Source organism: Bacillus rossius, chromosome 1, assembly GCF_032445375.1.
Source record: "Bacillus rossius redtenbacheri isolate Brsri chromosome 1, Brsri_v3, whole genome shotgun sequence".
NCBI classification, from domain to species: domain Eukaryota; kingdom Metazoa; phylum Arthropoda; class Insecta; order Phasmatodea; family Bacillidae; genus Bacillus; species Bacillus rossius.
The window spans coordinates 268610280-268632888 of NC_086330.1; the positions used below are offsets into that span (position 1 = coordinate 268610280).

Below are 22609 nucleotides of genomic sequence, written 5' to 3' on the forward strand. Positions count from 1 at the left end.
CCTTTCAATAAATTAAATCGTTGCTGGTTGCTGTGCCACCATTGACAGACATTGTCACTTCGGTCAATTACTGGTTCATAAATTAAGTTTTAAGCTGATGTTCTGCTTCATCATAAAGTGTCCCTGTAAAAGAACAAAATATCAAATAAAATTTATCTCTTTTTTTAGTTATATTGGATTTATGCTGCTATACATAAAACATTTCCACTTTTTAAAGTGGTATGAAATATGGGTTAAATTTTGACAAAAGGTAATTTAAAATAAGAAAATTATCTTGAGTCAGATTTTTTTGTTGGCAATTCATTGAATTTTACGTGAACAATATCTAAACTAAGATAGTGTGACTAAATGTATAGGAGTTTTATTGGACATTTAGTACCTGCTTAAGCATATGAATGTATCTGCTTCATCGTGTCAAATGCAGACCAAAGATTGTGGTTGTCTTTGTCAATGGTAGATGAAGAACTGGGCTGCTGTTCACTGACGGACTGTGTTGTATGAGCAGAACTACATAGTGTTGTTCAATTCTTGAATTTCTTTTGAAATCTCATGCAATCCAAGAGTAACTTCATGGCTCGCGAGCAACACAGACTTAAACCTAGGGTCTAGCAGCATAGCATTTCTAGACAGCTTACAGCGTTTGTAGTCTGGAAATCTTGACATGATACTGTTTTTCAGCTGTTTTGCAAACATAAGGCCTTCCCCACTTTCTCCTGCTGCAATATGCTTGTTGATTACATTCAATATTCCATGCAGAACTGGAATTCTCAGAGACATTGTAGGTTGTTTGTCGACACACATTTCATTGGTAGCATGGTTTATAGGCTGTAGTACTGTTATGATACCAGCAACCATTTTCCACTGTTTGGCAGACAAACCATCTCTTCCATGTTGTATCAGATCTGCCATTACAGGTTCTTTCTGTTCTAACAGTCTTGACAGCATTATAAACTCAATATTCCACCTTGTATCAGCCATCTTAAGAAGGGTATGTTCTGGGAATCCCATTTGCCTTTGTTTGCTGTGCAGTCGCTCTCTTGCAGCATTGCTGTGGTTGTAATATGACACAAATTCACAAGCTGATGCTAAGAGTTCCACCACACCTAGTCCTTTCTTAGCATCTTGAATGGCCAGTTGGAGAGTATGTGCGAAACAAAAGATGTGGTTAAACTGTCCATTTGATAGAGCATTTATAATGTTTCGAGCATTGTCGGACACTATGTACATACAAAGGAACACACAAATTGTCGAGTCCCCATGTCTCCAGAAGTAGTGTAAGTTTCCCCTTGATTGCACTTCCTGTGTGGCTGCCTGGGAAGTGTGATATATCCTAAATATGTTTCTTCATTTCAAATGACTCTGATATGTAGTGACAAGTGAGGGAAATATACCCATCACCAGCTCGAGATGACCACATGTCAGTGGTGAAAGAAATTGAATGTAAGCCACACTGTTTGTCATTAGAAAGTTCAGTTTGCAAACTGCTTATCTCCTCATTATACAAGACAGGTATTATCACCTCAAAAATTTCAAGGCATGTGGTAGCTGATACTTAGGTTCCAGTACTGAGCACAGTTTCGTAAACCCTCTATCTTGGACAATTGATTAGGGTTGCAAGTCCATAGCAATCATTTTCCCTACACTTTTCATAATTTCTTGTGCACGAGGGTGATCCTTCGGGAAAACTAATGCCTTAGAAAAGGAATCACCTTAAGTCAACTGCTTCAGTCCACTTCCTGTTTTCCTCTTAACACCTCGATTTTTTTTTTTATTTTGTTCACTTCGTTGTTTTTCTTTTTCGTGACTCAACTTTTTGTACAAAGCTAATTCGGTTTCGTGCAAACTGAGATGACGAATTAAAGCACTGGTTGATGATGATGGTGTCTTCAAATTCTTTCCACAATGTTTGCACGTGGCATTTAAACTGTCCACTTTGTCATAAAAACTCCACACGACAGTCTTTGAAGACCCACCTGGCAGTGGTTCCACTGCTTGCAAACTGCTCATTATGTAAGAAATTAAGAACCCATAAAACGAAAAAACTAACGTATTTTATGCTGTTGAACTGGGTTCCAAACTTTGTAAACTATACGTGCTATGGTCACGAACCAGCATGACCAACATACCGTATTTACCGATGTACCAATCGGCGAGCTACCAATATCGAAATTCAACTACGTGCGTGGACTCTATGCTGTCATCAACGTAACCAAACAGTAAACACGAATGGTGCCGAGTGCCAACTAGCGTTGAATACTGGGCAGATTTTGTATCGAGCAAATTTGTGCATAAAGTGGTTCAACAGTTTTGAAATGTTTAAAAAAGTGGACGTTCCAGTTGTAGATTGAATCATTGGACGAGTTTAAAGTGTAGTATTATGACGTGATTGCATGTAACAAAATCGTACTTGAATCAGAACAAATAAATCGTTACATGTTATTCTCCGTTGTGCTCAAACTTCAACTAATGGGTTTCTTTTATTTACATGCGCAAACAAGGTTAGTTAACACGTAATTTTAAATATTTTTATACTTGGGACTAACCAAAAAAGTCTGAAAAGACATCATTAAACTCGAACTCGACTCATGAGTCGTGAACGGCCGTGCCGAGTCCGAGCACTAATTAAAAACTTTACTCGAACTCGAAATTCAAGTACTCGCAGGTCTCTACTGTCTCGTGATGTCTCCCAAATAACAACTGGCTCTGCAGGGCCCAGGACCAGCCTTATGTATCATTAGTTATTACTGAGGTCTAGTGTATGATGTACAAAAAGGTGGGTTTCTTGGAATCGCCAGCCGCTTCTGAGAATTCCAGGCCACTGGGTGCTGTGTGCCCTTGCTTGCCTGGTGGGAGAGGGATGGGCCAGGGGTAGCGGCCGGTCGAGTGGGCTTAGGCTGTCTCGTTGACCCTTGGCGTGGTTGCCCGGAGACATGGGTATGGTTTCCCTGGTGTCTTGCCCATCTGCCACGGCCCATACTCATGTTTAGGAAGAGAGGGGCTGGTGACTTGGTGACCAAAGGTGTGCGGGGCACGTCACACATCACTGTGTATGCACGTTTATAAAATATAGTGTGTTGCAGTAGAGTAGTAGAGTAGTTGAGGTCTACAAGAGACCAAACGAGTTGAGACCCTCTATTCATGTCACTGAAGGTGTGTGGGTTTGTCCCCCTCTCCCAAAATTGGAAATTTAGGCTCTTTCTAAATAGTGAGGATTATTCCTTTACTGATGCAGTCATAACCAAAGGATCCATTACTTTAAAGGCTGAATTCAGTGAGAAACTAGCAGTCAAAGGATATCCTAATTTTTTTTATGTTATCAAAACCTGGTTTTCTATAAATAATTATTTTTTTGGCAGTCAATTTTTTGGGTTAACGTACTTTTACACCCTATTTTCGGTTACTATTTAATTTTTACGCATGTACATTAATCCTTTGAAAGTAATAGATCAATGTAAATGGGTGTATACAGCAGTTGGCCAACTAGGCTCGACTATTGTATTTTTTATTAAAAGATACCTCCAAGAGCACCTGGAAACAGGCCCCGATTTCCGGTAGCTAGCACTCTGGACAGATAAACATTAGCCCCACGCCTTTTCCATTTACCCCCAAACACCATAACATTTCCAAATTCAAGCTTATTTACTATCAGTTTTAAAATGGCACATTATGCAACTAAATACTACATTTTTAAAAGACATAGGCTGTCAATAACCCTGCAACAGGTTATGTGTTTCTCTTACATCAAACCCTGGGATATTACACATGTTTCTGTTGTGCTTCAAATTATAGGATTGTAGGATTTGATATGGCCAGGAAAGTGGTGGTGATTGTTTTCTAGTATAGTCATGGAATCGTTCTAAATCAATCATCTTAAAAGAGGAAAAATGTGGCTGAAACATACTACCCATCAATACTTGACAAGATGAAGGCAGAAATTGCAGAAAAAGGTCACATTTGCAGAAACAAAAAAATTTGTTTCACCAAGACAATGCATCAATGTATCAGCTCACACCTTAGCGGCTGCCAGTACGAAAATCTACGAATTACGGTTTGACCACCCTCCTTACTCCAGAGATATAAACCCATTGACATTTTTTTTGTTCCCTAGGCTAAAAATTGCCCTCTGAAAACAGAGATTTTTGTCGAATGAAGAGGCATTCACCTTCATTAACTACTATTTTGCAGAGACTCACGCAAAAGATTATTAAAAAACAAATGCACGTACAAAATGGCTGAAATTTCAGAGGCTATGTTCTGAAGCATGAGCAAGCACATTCCCCAATTTTTGTTGATTAGTGCTGTCATCTTCATGTTGAGGTTGGAAACTAGACAACCCTCGTACTACAATTAGAATTGCATGCACGGCATACCCATTACCCTTAGCAACGCTATTGCCCATTACCTTATAACGGTTCATTATATAAAAAAATAATAAAAAGAGAGATGTTATGCGCCAATTGTAGTTTTTGTTTTATTTTTCAAAATAGAATGCTGCACAGACAAATCCAATCACTTTCAAAATTTTTCTCACTCATTCATGCGATGAGAAATAACGAAAATTATAAATTAACGTAGGTTAAATCCTTCAGTAACATTTTACTGTAAGTACACGAAATCAGTGCGGCCTCAAAACATGGCCGCACCAAATATTTGGCCGCACCCTGCGAAAACGAATTTGGCCATGAGCCAGAAGCCGACTTCTGCAGGAGCAATTTATAGTTAAAAGTGTCCAAAAAGTTCCAAAACAACAAATGATTAGTTTACTGTCTTCGGCATGGCTCTAGCTACCGACGTTAAATTTATCCTTCTCAAAATTCCTGCATATTTGGTGAGAAGCCACCGAAAGCGCCCTCCTGGTGCAGCGATCGACAGACAACTGGTGAAATCGTGGCACTGGTTCCTCCACGCAGGAAGGGCAGTCACATGACCTCACCGACCAATCACATACACTCTTCATTCACACTAACAATTACAGGCCAATCAGAACACAGAACATATACTCTGAAAACCATTTCCACACATAGAAACAGGGGATTCACTTTCTCCTTCTCTCTCCAACACTGTGGGAGAGTAGTTCTCCTCCAGTTCCCACGCAGTGACGAGATATCGTTTCTGTCTCTCTCTTGGTGGGGAATCACCGTTTCTATCTCACTCACACTCATAGGTCTCATACCTGCATCTTTCTAATACATACCACACCAAGTCCATTGTTCTAGAACATTAGGTAACAGCAATCATAATACAAATTACTTGACAAAATTAAACTTATTTAGAAAAACCTGAAAAAGTAGGCCAAAACAGGCAAAAATCCAGTACAATGGCTTATTTGTGAACAATTACATAAAAAATAGTTTTGATTTAAAATGTCTGTTAAAATACAAAGTACATTCTTAAAACACACAGCAAGTGCAAATATCAACCCTAAAATACATAAAAACTGTAAAATATTCTTAGAGAGACTTTTTAAGAAATGTAAACACCCACCAACCATCGTTTACAAAACATATTAATAATGATAAATACACATTAACGTCTGACTATACTATTTCAAAATGTAAACACAGCCGAAAACATAGTCTTATTAATATATATTTCCATGCATGAAAACAGTTTAAAAGAAAAATATTTAGCTAGGAGGGCAGAGGTCTTGCAACATTACAACCTACTCTCACCATGTTTCGTTACTAATAAAGAAACTGGAATCATCACTTGGTGCCTGGTAACTATCCCTTTGAAAGTTCAGTGCCACTTAGAACCAAAAAGTTTCAATAGCTGGTAAAGACCAGTTTAACCTATTCTATTCTGTGTACACCATCATTTAGTCACTGACTTCTTTAATAATGTATGGCCCACTATTATCGGCCTGTCAATGATTAAGGTAGATTAATGCTGTAGTAGTCAACAGGTCAATAACATCACGAATAAGTAATGAAACTGGACTGGTTAGTGGTTATGTAAGTCATGAAAAAATCCCGAAATAAACAACAACTGTGCAGGAAGTTATAAAACTTTTATTTTGAGGAGCTCTATGCGAACTTGCATTATTTTTATGTGTCATTTGAGTTTGTAGTTAACACATTCAATATAAATATTTGGATGCTGTTGATCATAAGCAAACTATCTCGAAAAATGTTCTAGGTTTCTGACATTAACTGCAAATCATAGATCTACTAAGTTTAATTTATAATTTTTAATATTATGTACAAACAATGACCTTATGATCTAAAGTGTTGTAAAATATTAATTTTTTTAAAGATCCGGAACGGTAATGTCCAGTCATTGTTAACCAGGTATTTTTAGACACCCAGAGTACTAAAATGTTACTGGTTACTGTAACACATCACCTAATGGCAGTGCAGGCAATGGAGGGGAAAGGAACTCACAACCCTACCCCATCCAACTCCTGGGTTGGTATGCTTCATCCGTGCCGAGTTATTGCCTACTGTGCATGAGCTGTCAGGTGGCATTTTCCTGTCATGGTGCCACTCAGACTTGAATCAACGCAACCTGATCCCCGAGCTGGTATTCATGTGTAGTTTCAAGTGCCAGTACAGTTATGCAGGTTACAGTGTGAACAGCCTTTATTAACTGTTTTCTATTCTAGAGCACTCATCGTGAGTAGTTGTTAGAATATTTTGTCATTTCTTGTTACTGGCACATATGGTGTTGTGCTTATTTAACTTGACGTATGGTTCCCTTCCGATAGCTACATCCTCAAAGTGCCTTTCGATCAAGAGGAGTCATCAGGCATGGTGTACGTGTGGATTGGCTCGAAGTCCGACCCTGAGGAAGCTAAACTCGTGGTGGAAATCGCTGAAGAAATGTTCAACAATGTAAATATTTTAGTTTTTATTATTTATTTATTTGTTTAGTTACTTATTTTTATTTGTAACATGCCGACCAACAATTGGGTATCTTTTAGGTGGGCACAACATACACCAGTGTCAATGCGGGCAGGCACTGCCAACACTACAAACAAGCAGGCACTACATATGTGCAGGGACTACAACATACACGACAGTCACTGCAGGACAAAGAAACATCAATGACAAGAACATTATAATGAACAAAGGAATACATGATTTAAATAAAAACACAAATACAATCATAGAAACATAAAATCAACACATTTATGAACAAGTGTTAAAGTTTGAAAACAATACTAAAGATATTATCATTTTTATTTAATTTATGTTTTTAGAATTTTTTTAAAAAGTGCAGCAGTTGCAGGATATTTGAAGGCTTGGTGACTGTTGAATTTGGTCTTGAACAAAGACAAATAATACTAGTCCAGGGTAGTAATTTTTGCGTAAAAGTTATGAAACCCCAAGCATTTTAAAAATAAATAATTTTTTTTCCTTTAAAGGTGGTCTGTTATTTGAGAGTGGTTCCATAGTTTTCCAAGTTTAAGATATACTGCAAATACTGTAGAATCATAATGTAATGCAACACAGGTTTAGGTAATAGGATTTTGCTATGTTAAAATATTTTTTTCCTCTCATTCAATGCCACTTTTATATCAAAAATGGAAAATGTATTGACAGATAACTGAACATTGCATACATAAAATCAATCTTATTATTTATGTTTTTGTTTGGTTTTATCTTATGCATTATGGATTAGATTTTTCAGGTATCATTAACATATATTTTAAAAGAATGTAAAAATGCTTTACTTGGCGTTTATGTGGTCAAAAAAGTTAATTATGCTCCAAAAAATTCATGAATTGTAGGAAAGGGTTTTGAAAAACACAGTAATGTAAAGCACAATAAAATATTTTAACAAGGAGGAAAAATGAAATTAATGGTAGATATTTGCTATGTTTGCATCTCTTTGGTATGATTATGAGAAAATATGAAATAGTCTTATCAAAATTCACTTTGTTTTATTGCTGAAACTCTGTAGACACCCTGACAAATTGTATAAAGTTTTAAATTAAAATTAGATAATTTATACTTGATCTATACATAAGAGTTTTTGCTGATATTAGCTTAGGTAAATTTTATTTTGTAGGGGTAGTAACACGTGATGTTCAGTATCAGGGTGAACTGGGAAAACCTGGAATTGTGAGGGAATTTTAAATTTCTAAAAAATCTGGGAATAGTTGAAGAAATACATCTTAAGTCAGGGATTTTAAATGAAATGGTTCGACTTAGGCTTATCCTGTATCACTAATGCAGTAACTGTGTTCTAGTTTTTAGTATGTTGCGATACTTGTGTGCTAAGTATTTTTGAGCAGCATTGTATTTTATTGCACGTGAGGCTAAATTCCACGTGCTATGGTGTCTTGGTGTTGTTTCTGGGATTCATGAATTTGAATAATTCGTAAGTACATTGTGAAGTGTTAGGTCATTGCTAAACAATGATACTGGTTGTTTTCAAAGGAAATATTACAGGTGTGTGGGCAGTGAAAATTGTAAACATCCTCAAGAAGTCAGGAAAAAGTCTGGGAATGTTGAGTGTTTTACTGGACAGCCTATAAATGGATGGATGAGCTATTTACTGTATAGGAGTGAGTGCTATATATTTTGTAGAGCCTGTTATTTGGTGTAGACTTCTTCATGTTTTTTTTTGCACGTGTATTGCATGCATAGGTAGGATTACTGATGGGTGTGCCGAGAAGTTGGTAGCACTGTTACAGTAAATGGAAGGTAGCGCTCTGTTTCAGAGTCTGTCAATGACTGTTGTTTCTGTTGGCAGCCTTGGATTGGGTTCCAAACGTTGAACGAGGGCGAGGAGCCGGACAACTTCTTCTGGGTGGCGCTGGGCGGGCGTAAGCCGTACGACACGGACGCCGACTTTATGGGCTATGCCCGACTGTTCCGTTGCTCCAACGATAAGGGCTACTTCACCGTGTCGGAGAAGTGCTCCGACTTCTGCCAGGTAGAGTGTTCTTCTACCCTTCCCTAGTTTAGATAGTCCTTATTAGTTGGACTTACCCTAGGTTCCAGTAGGATTCACTGTCAAGTAAACATTCAGCACCATTCTGTTCTGCAGGAGGTATCATTCAGTTTGGTTCCATTGTTTTCATACTATAATACATGGACATTTTGGGTTAATTTATTTCTTCATTGTGCCATGTTGGGTTTTTTTTTTTTTTTTTTCATTTTTATGCCATCATTTTCTTCCTATGACTATTTTCATGTATGTGTTACTACATTTTGTGTTTTGTAGCAAATGTTGTTTATATGTATGTATATATATGTGTGTGTGCTAAGTTTAATCCGTTATTAGTAAAGAGTCAGTCAAATGTTCTTAAATACCTTATATCCTGACTACTAATTGCATCATGGCCACATACTATAAATTCATTTTCTATGTTTACTAAGCTAGGTAAAGCATACAAAATATTTTCCTTGATGTCATTTTTGAAACATGGTGGGTGAAACCACATCTTAAAGACATTTTTTGAAGAAAGATGATGTTCTCTGAGTACCATAACCAACGTGGCATATTAGACAGATATTTTTAGCATGCAGTAATGCGTACTAGGTGTTTTACTTTCTTGTGTTCTTTGTTTGACAGGACGATCTTGCAGACGACGACATAATGATCCTCGACAACGGAGAGCAAGTATTCCTGTGGCTGGGTGCTCGCTGCAGCGAAGTAGAGATTAAACTAGCATACAAATCGGCTCAGGTAACAATGTTGTTTCACTTTGAGGTTTATCACTGCATTGTGTAAATTGATATCAGCCTCAGTGTGAATTGTAGCGAGACCTTGCTAGTCTGGGCTAGGCTACCTCTTGCTTTTTTGCCTTAGCAACTTCCACCATGTTTCGATAAGAGCACTTACGTTGTGAAAGGTCGGATGCAGTACATTGAGGGTGGTGGGACGCCGTCCCTTTACAGGGCAGCTGGGTGGCTCAGACTAGAACGTCAGGCTCAACTGGCCGGGGGACCAGGGCTCTAGCGACTGGCCTAGTGGGATCATGGGCCGGGCAGAAGGTCAGGCCATGGCTCACTGTGCTGACAGGACACTGCTCCCTACAGTGGAGGATCACGGCTCCTGGGACTGCTTGGGAGGCATGGGCGGCAGGGGGTCACAAGGGCGGGTCCTCCCCCAGCAGGATGGCGTAGAGGCTCGGCAAGTCTTCTGAGTACCTCTTGGGCGGCATTGGTGATAGTCGGGTCACCGGATTGGGAATTCATGTAAACTCCCGTGAGGCGGGGGGAGGGGTTTTCTCCCAGGCTCTGAGCCAATGTGGCATCTCGAACAAAGACCTCGAGGGTTGCGGGGGTGCCACCGGACCTACTCGTTGCTGCTGAGTGACCACCTGGTTCTTCGTCCGTACATTGGCAGCTAGGCTAGGAGGGCTTCCCGCCTCTTTACTTCCCTTCTATTGTGGTAGGGTACAAGGCCGGGTGGGGTAGGAATAAGGAAGAGGGGGGTTAGATGGATAGAAGCTTGCGGTGGTGTGGTGTACTGTGGTGGTCGTTCCTAACTGACCGACCGATCGGCCGACCGACCGACCGACCTGTCCTCAGGTGTGATTGTTCTCCCAGCAGGCCAATTTTACAGATTACTCCAGCCATTGATTAACGACCCTGTTGCTGTGTCTGAAAAGGATGAGGCAATGCTCAAGGGTTGAACAGGTCACCAAGCCATTTTACTTGTCCCCTCCCTCAGGGTCGGCGGAGCGCTGGCGAAAGGCCTAGGTGGGTGAGAGACAGCCAACAGATAGTGGTAGATGTAGGTAATACCTTACAGAACAGTGAAGATGTAAAGTCCACGGTTTGGGTTTATAACAATAAGAGACAATTGCCTCCCTCTGATTTAGTCTTGGAGATTTGCCCTAAAGTGCCCAAAACTGCTCAAAACTGCTCAAAACTGGCCCTAACTCATGTTCGGGTGACATCAGTGGCAGCTGCGTCTGGAGGCAGCAGGCGTCAGCAAGCGGTTGGTGCGAGTACAAGGGGTGTTGTAGGACTTTCTGCCCCAGAAACACTAAACGTTTACTGCCCTAGTGCGGCCTTTTATGCGTCTTAGCCGGAGGGAGTGTAGGGTAAGTGGCGGTGGTTCTCAAGGCACAAGAGGGGTGGTGGGCAGCTGGCTGTGCGGCAGGTTGCCAACCTCCAGGCACCGTTAAGGCTCTGTGCGCACGTAGGGTGTTACAGTGGGGGAGATAGTGGCGCGGACTAACGACATTTTACATTGGCCTTCAAAAGAAATGTCACAGTGCGTTACTGAGAGTAAATTTACGTGAACATGACAATGGATAGCTGGCGGCGAGATGAAAAAAAAACTTTTGAGTACCACCTTTAACAACTTATCATTTGGTAGATGGAATTGATGGCTACTTTAATAAGTAAAGATGTGCAAATACCCAAAATGTTTGGTTCCGGTTAAAGTCCATATCTGCCCAAAAACCTAACATTTGAAAAAAGATGCCATTTTAAGTGGATGTCTCATAGTGTGATATAGATTTGTAACACAGCATACAAATTACAAAAGGATAATATATTTTAATATCTCAAATTTACTTTTCTTTTACTACAGCACCAATCAGTAGTATGCAGGGACTGGAAGTAACGCGCTACTTGTAACAACGTTATTTGTAACAGTTACTTTTTATGGTAACGATCGTGGTAACGCAATATATTAAGTTTTCAGTAACTGTAACTGTAACTGAATTACATTTTTCTGCCTTAAAGTAACGATAATTGTCATTACTTCTTGCGTTACATTTCTTAAGTGTATTTTTTATTGAACGAACAACGAATTGTTGATTTTTTCAATCCCAGAACGAAAATCCCGACAAGCATATTATTTGCGATGGTATTTTGTTTTGACTGTAATTTATTTAATATTTGCGACATGCGGGTTTACTGCTGTGCTGTTTAATTAATTAACCTACCTGTGCTCATGCGCGAAAGCAATGACAGACTCTAATGAAGCGATAAGCCGAGAAAGCAGTCCAGAATTTTCGTTGCCGTGGCCTTCATATTCTAATTTTTTCGAAGTTCGGTCGAGTGATAAAAATAACCTTATTGTGAAGTGCTTGTTGTGTGGTTCTGCGAACAATTTTGTAGTGTGAACTAATTACTCAATGTAATTTAAGACCTATTTAAATTTTTTCAGTTTAAATAAACATATATATTTATTAGTGATGTGCGAGTCTCGGCATCATCGAGAACGAGTCGAGACAGAAATTTTCTCGATCTCGTCTCGAGATAATTTTTTTGGCTCGGAATTTTCGAGAATTTTGTAAACAAGAAATAGGTTAGGTAATATAATATATTGAGGCAGCATTTTGTGTTGCGTGTTGAAATAATTAACATATCTTCAACGTAACGTAGATCGAATAAAATAAAATATACTTGTTACGCTAGTATACACGATAAATTATTAAAAAGTTAAAAACGAACAACTTCCGTTCACAAGTCACTACATGAAACGGTAAACGTAAACAATGAATTGTGCTGTGGTTATCACATTAAATTACAGAAGAAAATGATTATTTTCCGTTAATAAAACCAACATTAAAGTTAAAAATAAATCATTTTCGGTATCAATATCAAGTATCAACGTAAAACGGTACGGTAAAAAATAAAAATATAAACATGACTGCAGAATTCTTCCGCGATTGCATTTTGTTTTATGGCCTTAGGTTATACACACGGCCAGCAGTATATAACAAGCAACATGATGTTTAAATTGCGGTCCGTATCGATAGTGACATATCGATAGTGGTGAATGTTCAGACTTTCATGATCAAGTACCGTCCATGGCTCAAGGAAACTGTATAGACTATGAAGTCAATAACGTATGTTTACATACGACAGTAGGCAAATAAACTTGAGTGTAAAGGTAAAGTTGTAATTTCAATTGCAATTGTGGATACTTGATAAAATTATTGAATAATTATGTTTGTTTGTCAGATTATTGAGTTTTACTTTTTTGGATCATATTATCCTGTTAACTAAAGTACAGATTTCTCGATCTCGACTCGATTCTCGAGAATTTTTAAATTTTTTCTCGATCTCGTCTCGAATTCAAAAAAGTCTTTCTCGCACATGCCTAATATTTACTAAACACAATATGTTTTATTATCTTTTAATTATAACTATATTAATATTACGTATCACATTTTTAGTTTTTCACAAAGTAACTGTTAAAGTAACTTACAGTTACTTTTCTCAGAACTGTAACTGGTTAATTTTCAGTAGCGTAACTTGTAGTTGTAACAGGGTTACATTTCCAATGGAGTATTTGTAACTGGAACTGAGTTACTTTTTAAAAGTAACTTTCCGGTCCCTGGTAGTATGACATATCATGATATTGTGCTCCTTCAGCTGCCTGTAGTATCATGAAAGTGTATCTTTGCTTATTTAGTCACATTGTGAGATGTGCTTTGTTTAGTATATAAAAAATGCTATTATGTATTTTACAACTTAATTTAATGCCAATCATGTGATGTGGCATTTGAAAATGAAAATGTAAATGTATATTAAGTAGAAGTAATTTTATTTTCATTGATCAGAAAATGCAAGGAAACAAAGAGAAAATAGTACATAGTAAAACTTTATTTTTGATTAGGGAAATAAAAAAAAAACCTTTTTATCAACAATTAAATATGGTTATATTATGAACTTATTTAAAGTTATATGCAATAAACACTAAATAATAGAAGAAAAATAATTTCAGATACCGAAGTAATAATGTCACCCCCTAGACAGTTTAGAGCATTCAAAGAAATATTTTTGGGTTGTGCTTAAAAAATGAAGGAAGTAAATAGCTAATAAATAGGGACAAGATTATATGGTGAATTGCGATAAAACCAAAATAATACTGCAAAACTTTTCAATGCAACATATAACACAGACGTGCAAGTCAATTTACCATTTAGCACCGAAATTTAACTAAAAACATTCAATCAATCTGCCTTTTGACAAAACTTAACTCAAATAACAAAAGTTTTTGTGTTTTATCAGGGTAAAATCATTGAAGATTGCAATTTATTTAGCATGAATGTTGTACTCAAATGTATGAACTAAATGAATTAGCAAAAATAATACTACAGTAGAACCCTGTTATAATGTTCCTGCATATATAGTTTTCCTGCTTATAGTGTCATATTTTTAAAGTCCCAATATTTCCCCCATAAGGACAATGTATTTATTTCCTGCATATAACGTTCATAAGTAGTGTATTTCCTGCTTATAATGTTTGCTTTCTAACATTCAATAAATGGGAAAAAAATGTTTTAAAACCAAATTATTCCAACACTTATGATAAAAAGTTTCCTTTATGTATGTTTATGTTTACAATCACTGCCATACAATACATTAAGTTTGTTAAAATACAATTTTATGCAATATACTGAAGGTACACAATGTTCATAGTTACGTGTCAGTTGGTACCCTTAGTTAACTCTTCTCTTCCTTGCCATTCCAGTGGGTATTCAGATGCACGTACATAGTCCTACGATATTTAAGTTGCCAACCATTGAGCGAGGGCATAACTAAAAGTGTTTTCTATTGCTTACAAATAATTTTTTTTTCCATTCATACGTAGGAATCCCAAAATTAAACATTTTCAGGTGGCGAAGGAGTAGATGTTCTCACTCTTAATGTTGCCATCATGAATCGTAAGACAATTTTACAAAAAAATATGGCAGTGTATCTTTAAAGACAAACAAAATTTAACCACGGAACAAGACGAAGTTGAAAAATTGTTGGCTTGTTTCAGAAAATTCATGTATCAAGTATACTATTTTGGGTTTTAACATTAAAGATGTTTACATAGCTTGGTGAGTCCATTGGTACAAAGCTCAAACATTGTTAAGTGCTAAATTGAGATTTCCTCCTTATAATGTTTTCCTGCTTATAATGTATTTTTCTTGTGCTCCCTTGAAAAACATTATAACAAGGTTCTACTGTATATTGTTTCTTCTTGCTTGTCCTAAATTAGTGACATGTTTTTACAGTAATGATGGCACATGTTTAAAACACAAAAATTTCTGATTAATTTTTATTTTTCTGAGTAGTTCTGTTCTAGACATGCCTATTACTGATTATACTGTTTATAAGTTCATCTGGTGTCAATCAAAATGAGACGGATTTAGTAAAATAAGTATTTAGAAATATTTTATTTTCATATTTGTTGAATAATACACATTTTTTTAAGGTACTAAAGAAAATATTTAAAAAATAAAAATAACGCTGAAATAGCCTCTTTTAAAAGTGAAATAGTCCTAGAAATAAAATCATAAAATCTTGCCTCTACTAATAAAGAATGGGTAAAATATGGTTTTAAAATTAGTCATATTATTAATTACTAATTAGTTACATTGTGTTTATGTTATACAAATGCTTTTGCAAAAGTGCATGCACAAAAATAAAAAAATTCTCTTAGATGAAAAAGACTAAGAGTGTAACTTTTGAATCTCCGACTGTGCTACTTCAAATCATTCCTCAACACTTCAACACTGCACAAGTTGAACAGAATTACTTTGATGGATGTACTGTAAAAAAAATATAAAAATTGGTGCTTAATATGTATTGGAAAAAAATATATTACACTAAACTGTTACTGAATGTGAAACATTTTGTAGGAATCTAAACATGTGTACTTTAAGTGATCCTTTAAAGTAAGGTGTGTAGTGAGTTTCAGTGTGCTACAGAGAGATGAAGCCTTGCGAGCAGGAGGAGTCTCGGCAGCAGGTGTTCAGTGGTGAGTGGGCTTCTTGCAGGTGTACATCCAGCACCTGCGTGCCAAGCAGCCAGAACGGCCGCGCAAGCTGTTCCTCACGCTCAAGAACAAGGAGTCGCGTCGCTTCACCAAGTGCTTCCACGGCTGGGGGCCCCACAAGAAGCCTCCCGAGTAGGCCATGGCCGCTGCCTCCCCGTGCACAGCGCACAATCACCGTCGCGCTCCGCGTGGTCCGCTGTCCTGACTGGCTGTCTGGTTCTGTTGGACACAACCAGTTGTTGACAGGCGTGTATGATAACAATAGTGCATACTTTGAATACTGCAGGACACCAAAAAACCAGTTGTTGTGTTTTGTCTGGTTTTTTTAGTGTGCTTTCACTTTTAAGTCTGTACTATTCTTATTGTATATACTATTTTAGTGCCTCATTTTTAGACACTCGCAAAATTCACTTTATTTTATTTTACCAGGCTAAACTCTACACGCTTGTACACAAACAGGTCATTGTCTTTTGTTCATTGGCTGCCGCCACACATTAATTTTTGTCCAGATTGCATATTTTTGGTTCAAATTAATTTTGCATTTTTTAATATTGCTTTCTTTTCTTCCGGTGTGTGTCAAAACTACTGAATGGTAGTAATGAAAATTCCATTCAAACATGTGATCTGGTAATGTCCCGATGTCTGATAACCGTTAACGAATTATTGGTACATTTTCCGATGTTGGCTATCAACTTACCATACATACTATGCTGTAATAAGAGGAAGGACCCTTAACATTCAGGCACTACAAACTAAATCAGTTGTTCAGGAAACATTTATAACACCTTGCTTTTGACAAACACGTTTGCATTTTACAGGAAGATACCTACTGTATTTACACGCAGAAGAGTTGCCCCTGTGTATGGGTAGCATCTATAATTTTTGGAATAAAAATCTAATATTTTCATTATAAGTGTCACCTTTGAATATGGGTAGCACCATATATCTGTCTCCAGTAGAAGACAATTGAAGAGTTTATGGTCCTTGTATCAGCTTATTGCCATGCAAGAAACTTGGCACTGATGTTGACCCTTGTTCTTTCATCTCCCCCCCTTTTCATTTTTTATGGCTCTTCGTTCCATTATATAACAAATAATACAAATCAAAAGAATACTATTTTTTATACCAATGTTTTCCTTCCTGTCTGTTGTATATATATTTTTTTTACCCAAATTCTTACCCAAGCGAGAAATGACGGCATGCTAATATTTGTCAATTTTTTTTTGTCAGTTCTTTCAATAAAAACAAACACGCCCTAATCTCACACGAAAACAGTGTTTGGATACAATTTCAATTGCATCATAAAAACCTGTCGAGATAGACATGGTGATTGTGTACGGTGCCAGTTCATGGACGTTTATGATGAGAAAGGGAGGGAGAACCATACACTGCTGCCTGGCCACACGCACTCAAACACGCACGCACACACTTCTTTCCCCTCCTCTTTCTCATCTCTGGCTGGTTTATTTTTAGATATTCCCCTCTTGCCGAATTCCAGCAGACAGGTAGCCACCCAACAAGCTGCAGATGCAAACGCAGCGTAACGGCACAGTTCATGGATATTTACACACACAGCTGAGATATTTTATTTAAACAATTTATTCTTACCTGTGACCTATTTACGTACTAGAAACCAACACAGGCTAGTTTTTTAAGGAAATATTCAACCACTCAATGCAATGTTATATTTTTTTTACCCAAAATGAAAAAAAAAACTTGCATAAGGTTTGCATGACATGTTATTAAACAAAAAAATCGGCATAAAATGTGCGACCTGCACGCAGGTAAATACGTTTGTTGATAAAAATAGATTACAACTGTCAGCTCTTTTGTAAAAATGTAATTAAAAAAATGCACAACACGAGACTTACATTTGAAACAGTAACAAATAGGGTTTCATTAAAAATGTGGTGAAGAAAATGAAACTTCTGTAGATCTGGCAAAATACATTTGGTTACAAATGTAAGGAATAAGACCTTGGTTATCCTGACATGCTTTGACAACTTTTATGGCAAGATTATACACAGTGACCGACCGAATGCTAGCCTGCCCTCACCCCCCTGGTGTAGTAACTAGTAACTGCATCCTGTTGTGACAGCTCTGGCAGTTATCATCTTTTTGCCTGACTGAGAGAAATAAAGGGTCGTCTTGGCACTGTGGGGCAAAAATACCTTGGTAATAAATAACACACGTAAATTGTATTATATCTATATATATAAAAATGTTATGTTGGTTTGTGTACGCTTCAAAATCTCAAAAAGTTCTGCACCGATCAAGCTGAAATTTTACCATTATATACAACCCGCATCAAGGATTGTTTTTATCTACTTTTCACGTCAGCAACATACCCGCGACCGCGAAAAAGTAACTGTGCCATTTTATTAATGTGTTTTCTCACCAATAAAAACAAAAAAAAAACAAGCATTTTCTGTTATGGAAACGTTTCTCCATGCCAAAGGATTTCTCTTAGCAATGGAAAAAACTACGTCAAGTGAAGCGAGCGGGAAATGGCTATATACAATGAGAATGCTTTTATTGTGAGGTGCAATAATTAAAAAATGACTAAGCGTACCGGTATGGAACTAATTATACAATATGAATGAGGTACTTTAGTGTGATCGTGTCTCGATTGAGCTGCGCCGTTATCCAAATCGTAAGTAGAGGTTATGTTTTGTATGGGTCTATCACCACATGTAGATGGTTCTAGGCTATTCATTTTTTGAACTCCTTAGACCCTATACCTTTTTTTTTAATTTTTAATTAAATTAATATGTTCTATCACCAATAACAACAATTGCATCAATCGTAAGTAGAGGTTATGTTTTGTATGGGTCTATCACCACTTGATGTGGGATTGCATGTAGATGGTTCTAGGCTATTCATTTTTTGAACTCCTTAGACCCTATACCTTTTTTTATTTTTTATTTAATTAATATGTTCTATCGCCAATAACAACAATTGCATCAATCGTAAGTAGAGGTTATGTTTTGTATGGGTCTATCACCACTTGATGTGGGATTGCGTGTAGATGGTACTAGGCGATTCATTTTTTGAACTCCGTACACCCTATACCATTTTTTTTTAAATTTTTAATTTAAATTAAAATGTTATATCGCCAATAACAACAATTGCATCACATTCATAGCACAAGTGCGAAAATACAGATTTTTACCTATTAGCTGTGCACCAGTGACCGCGCCATCTGCCGTAATCGAGGAAAACACTCGCTGACAACGGCAATAGTAATGGCGCAGTCACATGACAAACAATATTCGTTTCCAATTACATGATAGGTATGCCAATTATCCTCTTGCGGAATATTAATCAGCCAAAACTCTGCAACGACACGCGACTTTCAGTTAAGAAATTAATGAATAACGTAGTGGAAGCAACGATTTTAACGGGGCCTTTTAAAGGTGAAGAAGTCCTCATTTCTCGAATACCCATGATCCCGACCGATACACCATTTCAATTTAAAAGATTGCAATTCCCAATTTGATTGGCATTTGCAATCACAATCAATAAAGCTCAAGGTCAATGTTTAGAATTGTGTGGTTTAGATTTAGATGCGGATTGTTTTTCACATGGACAACTGTATGTTGCGTGTTCCCGAGTCGGAAAACCAGATAGTCTTTATATCTACGCATACAGTGGAAAAACAAAAAATATTGTATATCCACAAGTATTGCAAAATTAAACTTATATGAAATGTAGTCTTTGTTTTGTTTCTTATTTCTCAACTATTCAATCACAATGTGCCACAGCGAAGCGTGGCACGGTACAGCTAGTACATGATACAATTTTATTCAGCTGTTCCTTCCAACCGGAAAATGATTATTCCCCCAACCCCCTATTATTTTTTCTATATCCCTCTATCTTTCTTGCTGCTTTTCTCTTTCTCTCTAACAAAATGGCTCCTCTCTTTTTGAATTTACCTTGGCGTATGTAGATTTATTTATTTTACTAAACGAATGAATTTTATACTAATATGCACAAATAGTATCATAGTGATCTAAATAGACAAAATATAGTGTCCCAACAAATTGTTTCTTAGTTTTAACTATACCATTGATGTTCAGATATTTTGTAAACAGTAATGTATGGTGAGAAAATATTAAAAATACTAGTAATAAAATCTTATCTATAAATGCTATTTACCAGACATATATGCAGTCCAGTAAAGTTTTCAGAGTTGAGAGCTTACAATGGAAACATGAAAATGATGAAAATAGATTTTTCAAGAGCTCTTTAAATTTGTTTGACACATTAGTTGTAAGAAATACATTGGCACTAGTTTTTTCAGTGCATTTAGTGACCAATTTTTTTAAAACAATAAAAAATATTGGTTATCGGTTATCGGATTGATAAAATATTATGCGTATCGGAATCTGGTGTTTTCATTATCAGACCATCACTAATACATTCTAGCCTTTGTAATAATGTTAAATTTTCAGGTTTTTACTCATTGATAATTTTTCTATTCCTGCAACAAATTGGATGATGAATATTTGATTAGATCCAATGTGAAGAGAAGTTGTTGCAGTTACTTTGTGTAAGTGTTTACATAATATAAATGCGTGGATACCTAGATTCAATACATAAATGGATGGTCTCAATGTTAACTAGCCATACTTTGTATTAAAAGGTGCACAGGTAACAGCAGAACCACCTTAGTTCAGACTGTGGAACAATCTGCAATGTAGCTAATGTCCACACAAATCTGTAATAAAATATCCCTGACTTTTTTTTAAGTGAAACATTTTTGCTACAGTTTTCAAGCGTTACGAAGATTGCGATTGCAGGAGGGGAATAGTTAGGTACGTGGTACATTTTATGCAACTGATGGAGGAGACGGCAGGGGAAGAGGTATAAATGACACAGCTTACTTTCCCACTTGCATATTTACACGGCATAATTTAGTGCTCACATAATTACATTTTATTTACTGCAACCTCAGCGAAAGAGAATTGTGTTTCTGATACCTAATAATATAATATGCAAGAAGTTTCACCTCTGTTGTGTATGGACTCCATGCACAAATTTTTTAAAAAAAATAATTAACTTATTTTGCAATTTTCTGAAAGAAATAAAATACAGCCTCTACCATTCCTATGGTTGGTCTGGTTAAAACAGATCCTTGCCTACATTTTGTGTGTATGATTTTGTTATGCACTACCATACCATCTATAAAAAAAAAGTAATGCTTTCACAGGCTGCGTGAATGCAGGGAATGATTTTCCTTATCGAAATACTATCATGAGAAGATTTTATTAGACTTTTCATAATGTGGCCACCCTGAAATGAAGCAGTTTTTAACCACTGCAGTTTAATCCCTCCAAATTTGAACTCATACTTCTTTTATGCATAGTTGTATTTTTGATATTTGAGTTTCAAGAATATTTTGATATTTATATTGTAAATGGATCCAAACTATAAAAAAACCTGACATTTGCACATATCTTACTGTTTTTTATAGAAATATGTTTCCTGGGTCACAAAAGTTACTAAAAAGTGAAGAATTTTCAGTGTGAATTTTTATGTCATTAAAACTTGCTGCTCTTCGTTCAAGGAATATACAAATACCTCATAAACTAATTTCAAGATTTTTTTTTTTTAGAGTCTTTTTAATAACATCTTTTATATACAGGAACAATTTTATGTATAGACCACAGTAAAATTAAACTTAATAATACTAAATAGATAAAATAATTGAATGAATGTGCCAATCCAGCACCATTACTGTTTATTTTGGAGCTTTTTTTTATGACTTCCTTGAAATTTCTCCAGCTTTCTTACATTCTCGTGACTCCTGACCTGTAGTCACAATTTTTTATTCTTCAATTTTTTTCAGTTAAGCGCTTAAGTGCATGTCTTGGCTTTGGAGTCTCTGTGTTTCATGAGGTGCTCTGTTCGTGGAACTGCTAACATTTCTGTTTGTAAGATTTTTATGTTCAGCTTCACTCATCATTTTGGATCTCTCTCTCTCTCTCTCTCTCTCTCTCTCTCTCTCTCTCTCTCTCTCTCTCTCTCTCTCTCTCTCTCCCCCCCCCCCCCACCCCCCCGCCACACACACACATATTCCAGATTGTTACAAAGATATATTTCATATTTCATATAATGTATCTGGCATAAAAGAGAACTCCACTGAGAAAGTAATTTTAAAATTGAAATAAAACAAACATGATGCAAGAATGCAATAATGCCAATAACTCAACATGGTGATTGAAGTAAAGTCTCAAAATATTTATTTTTTATCTTTTCATGAATGTCATAATAGGGTTCTCTCTCTGTATGTGTGTGTGTATACAGAATAGTTTGTTCTCATCAAAAATGTGGATTTTAGTGTGCAAGATATATTTGCCATTTCTTAGGTAAATATTGAAAAGTGTTTTATATTATCTTGGCTTGATGTGTCGAAGTGGAACCAGGCCAGTGTTGCTTTGAGGATGCCTGTTGCATTGAATGACAAAGCTTGGTCAACTGTATTGTGGGGGCAACTCTGGAGACTTTCTTTGACAGAGGCCAAGACAAACTGTGATCAGTATTTTATATTGTGTGTTTTTCTCAGTGTGTCCTTTGTTGTAGCATTTTGAGTTTAATAAATTTAGTAATTTATTTTAAAATGGCACTTGTGCAAAATCTTATTTCAATTTTGGTAGCATTATCTCCTTATCGAAGAGTAACCACAATGTTTTTATATAAATAGTTTTAGCCTTATGTTTTGTTATTTATGTTCGCATGCATCTAAGTATTGATCGTAATCCAGAATGACTGGTAGTTACTTGTTTTTTATGTTTTATTCTTTTGTGTACAGTGGTGAATTTTTAATTGCATATGTGTGCACTAGGCCTGAGTAAATATTTGAATTTTCGAATATGAATAAATAAACTGTTCGTATTGATCCGACATTATTAAC

At 36.5% G+C, this 22609-nt stretch overlaps 1 protein-coding gene across 1 annotated transcript in view; it reads left to right on the forward strand.

Annotated features, from left to right (window-relative positions):
• The window catches only part of LOC134527588 (protein flightless-1), a 126866-nt gene extending 104550 nt beyond the window's left edge, over positions 1 to 22316 (forward strand). The window contains exons 20-23 of the mRNA XM_063360405.1: positions 6707 to 6833; positions 8701 to 8883; positions 9526 to 9639; positions 15695 to 22316. Coding sequence (XP_063216475.1) covers positions 6707 to 6833; positions 8701 to 8883; positions 9526 to 9639; positions 15695 to 15829 — 559 coding nt within the window. The 3' untranslated portion in view covers positions 15830 to 22316. The remainder of the gene's footprint in view (positions 1 to 6706; positions 6834 to 8700; positions 8884 to 9525; positions 9640 to 15694) is intronic.
• The last annotated feature ends 293 nt before the right edge of the window (positions 22317 to 22609 follow it).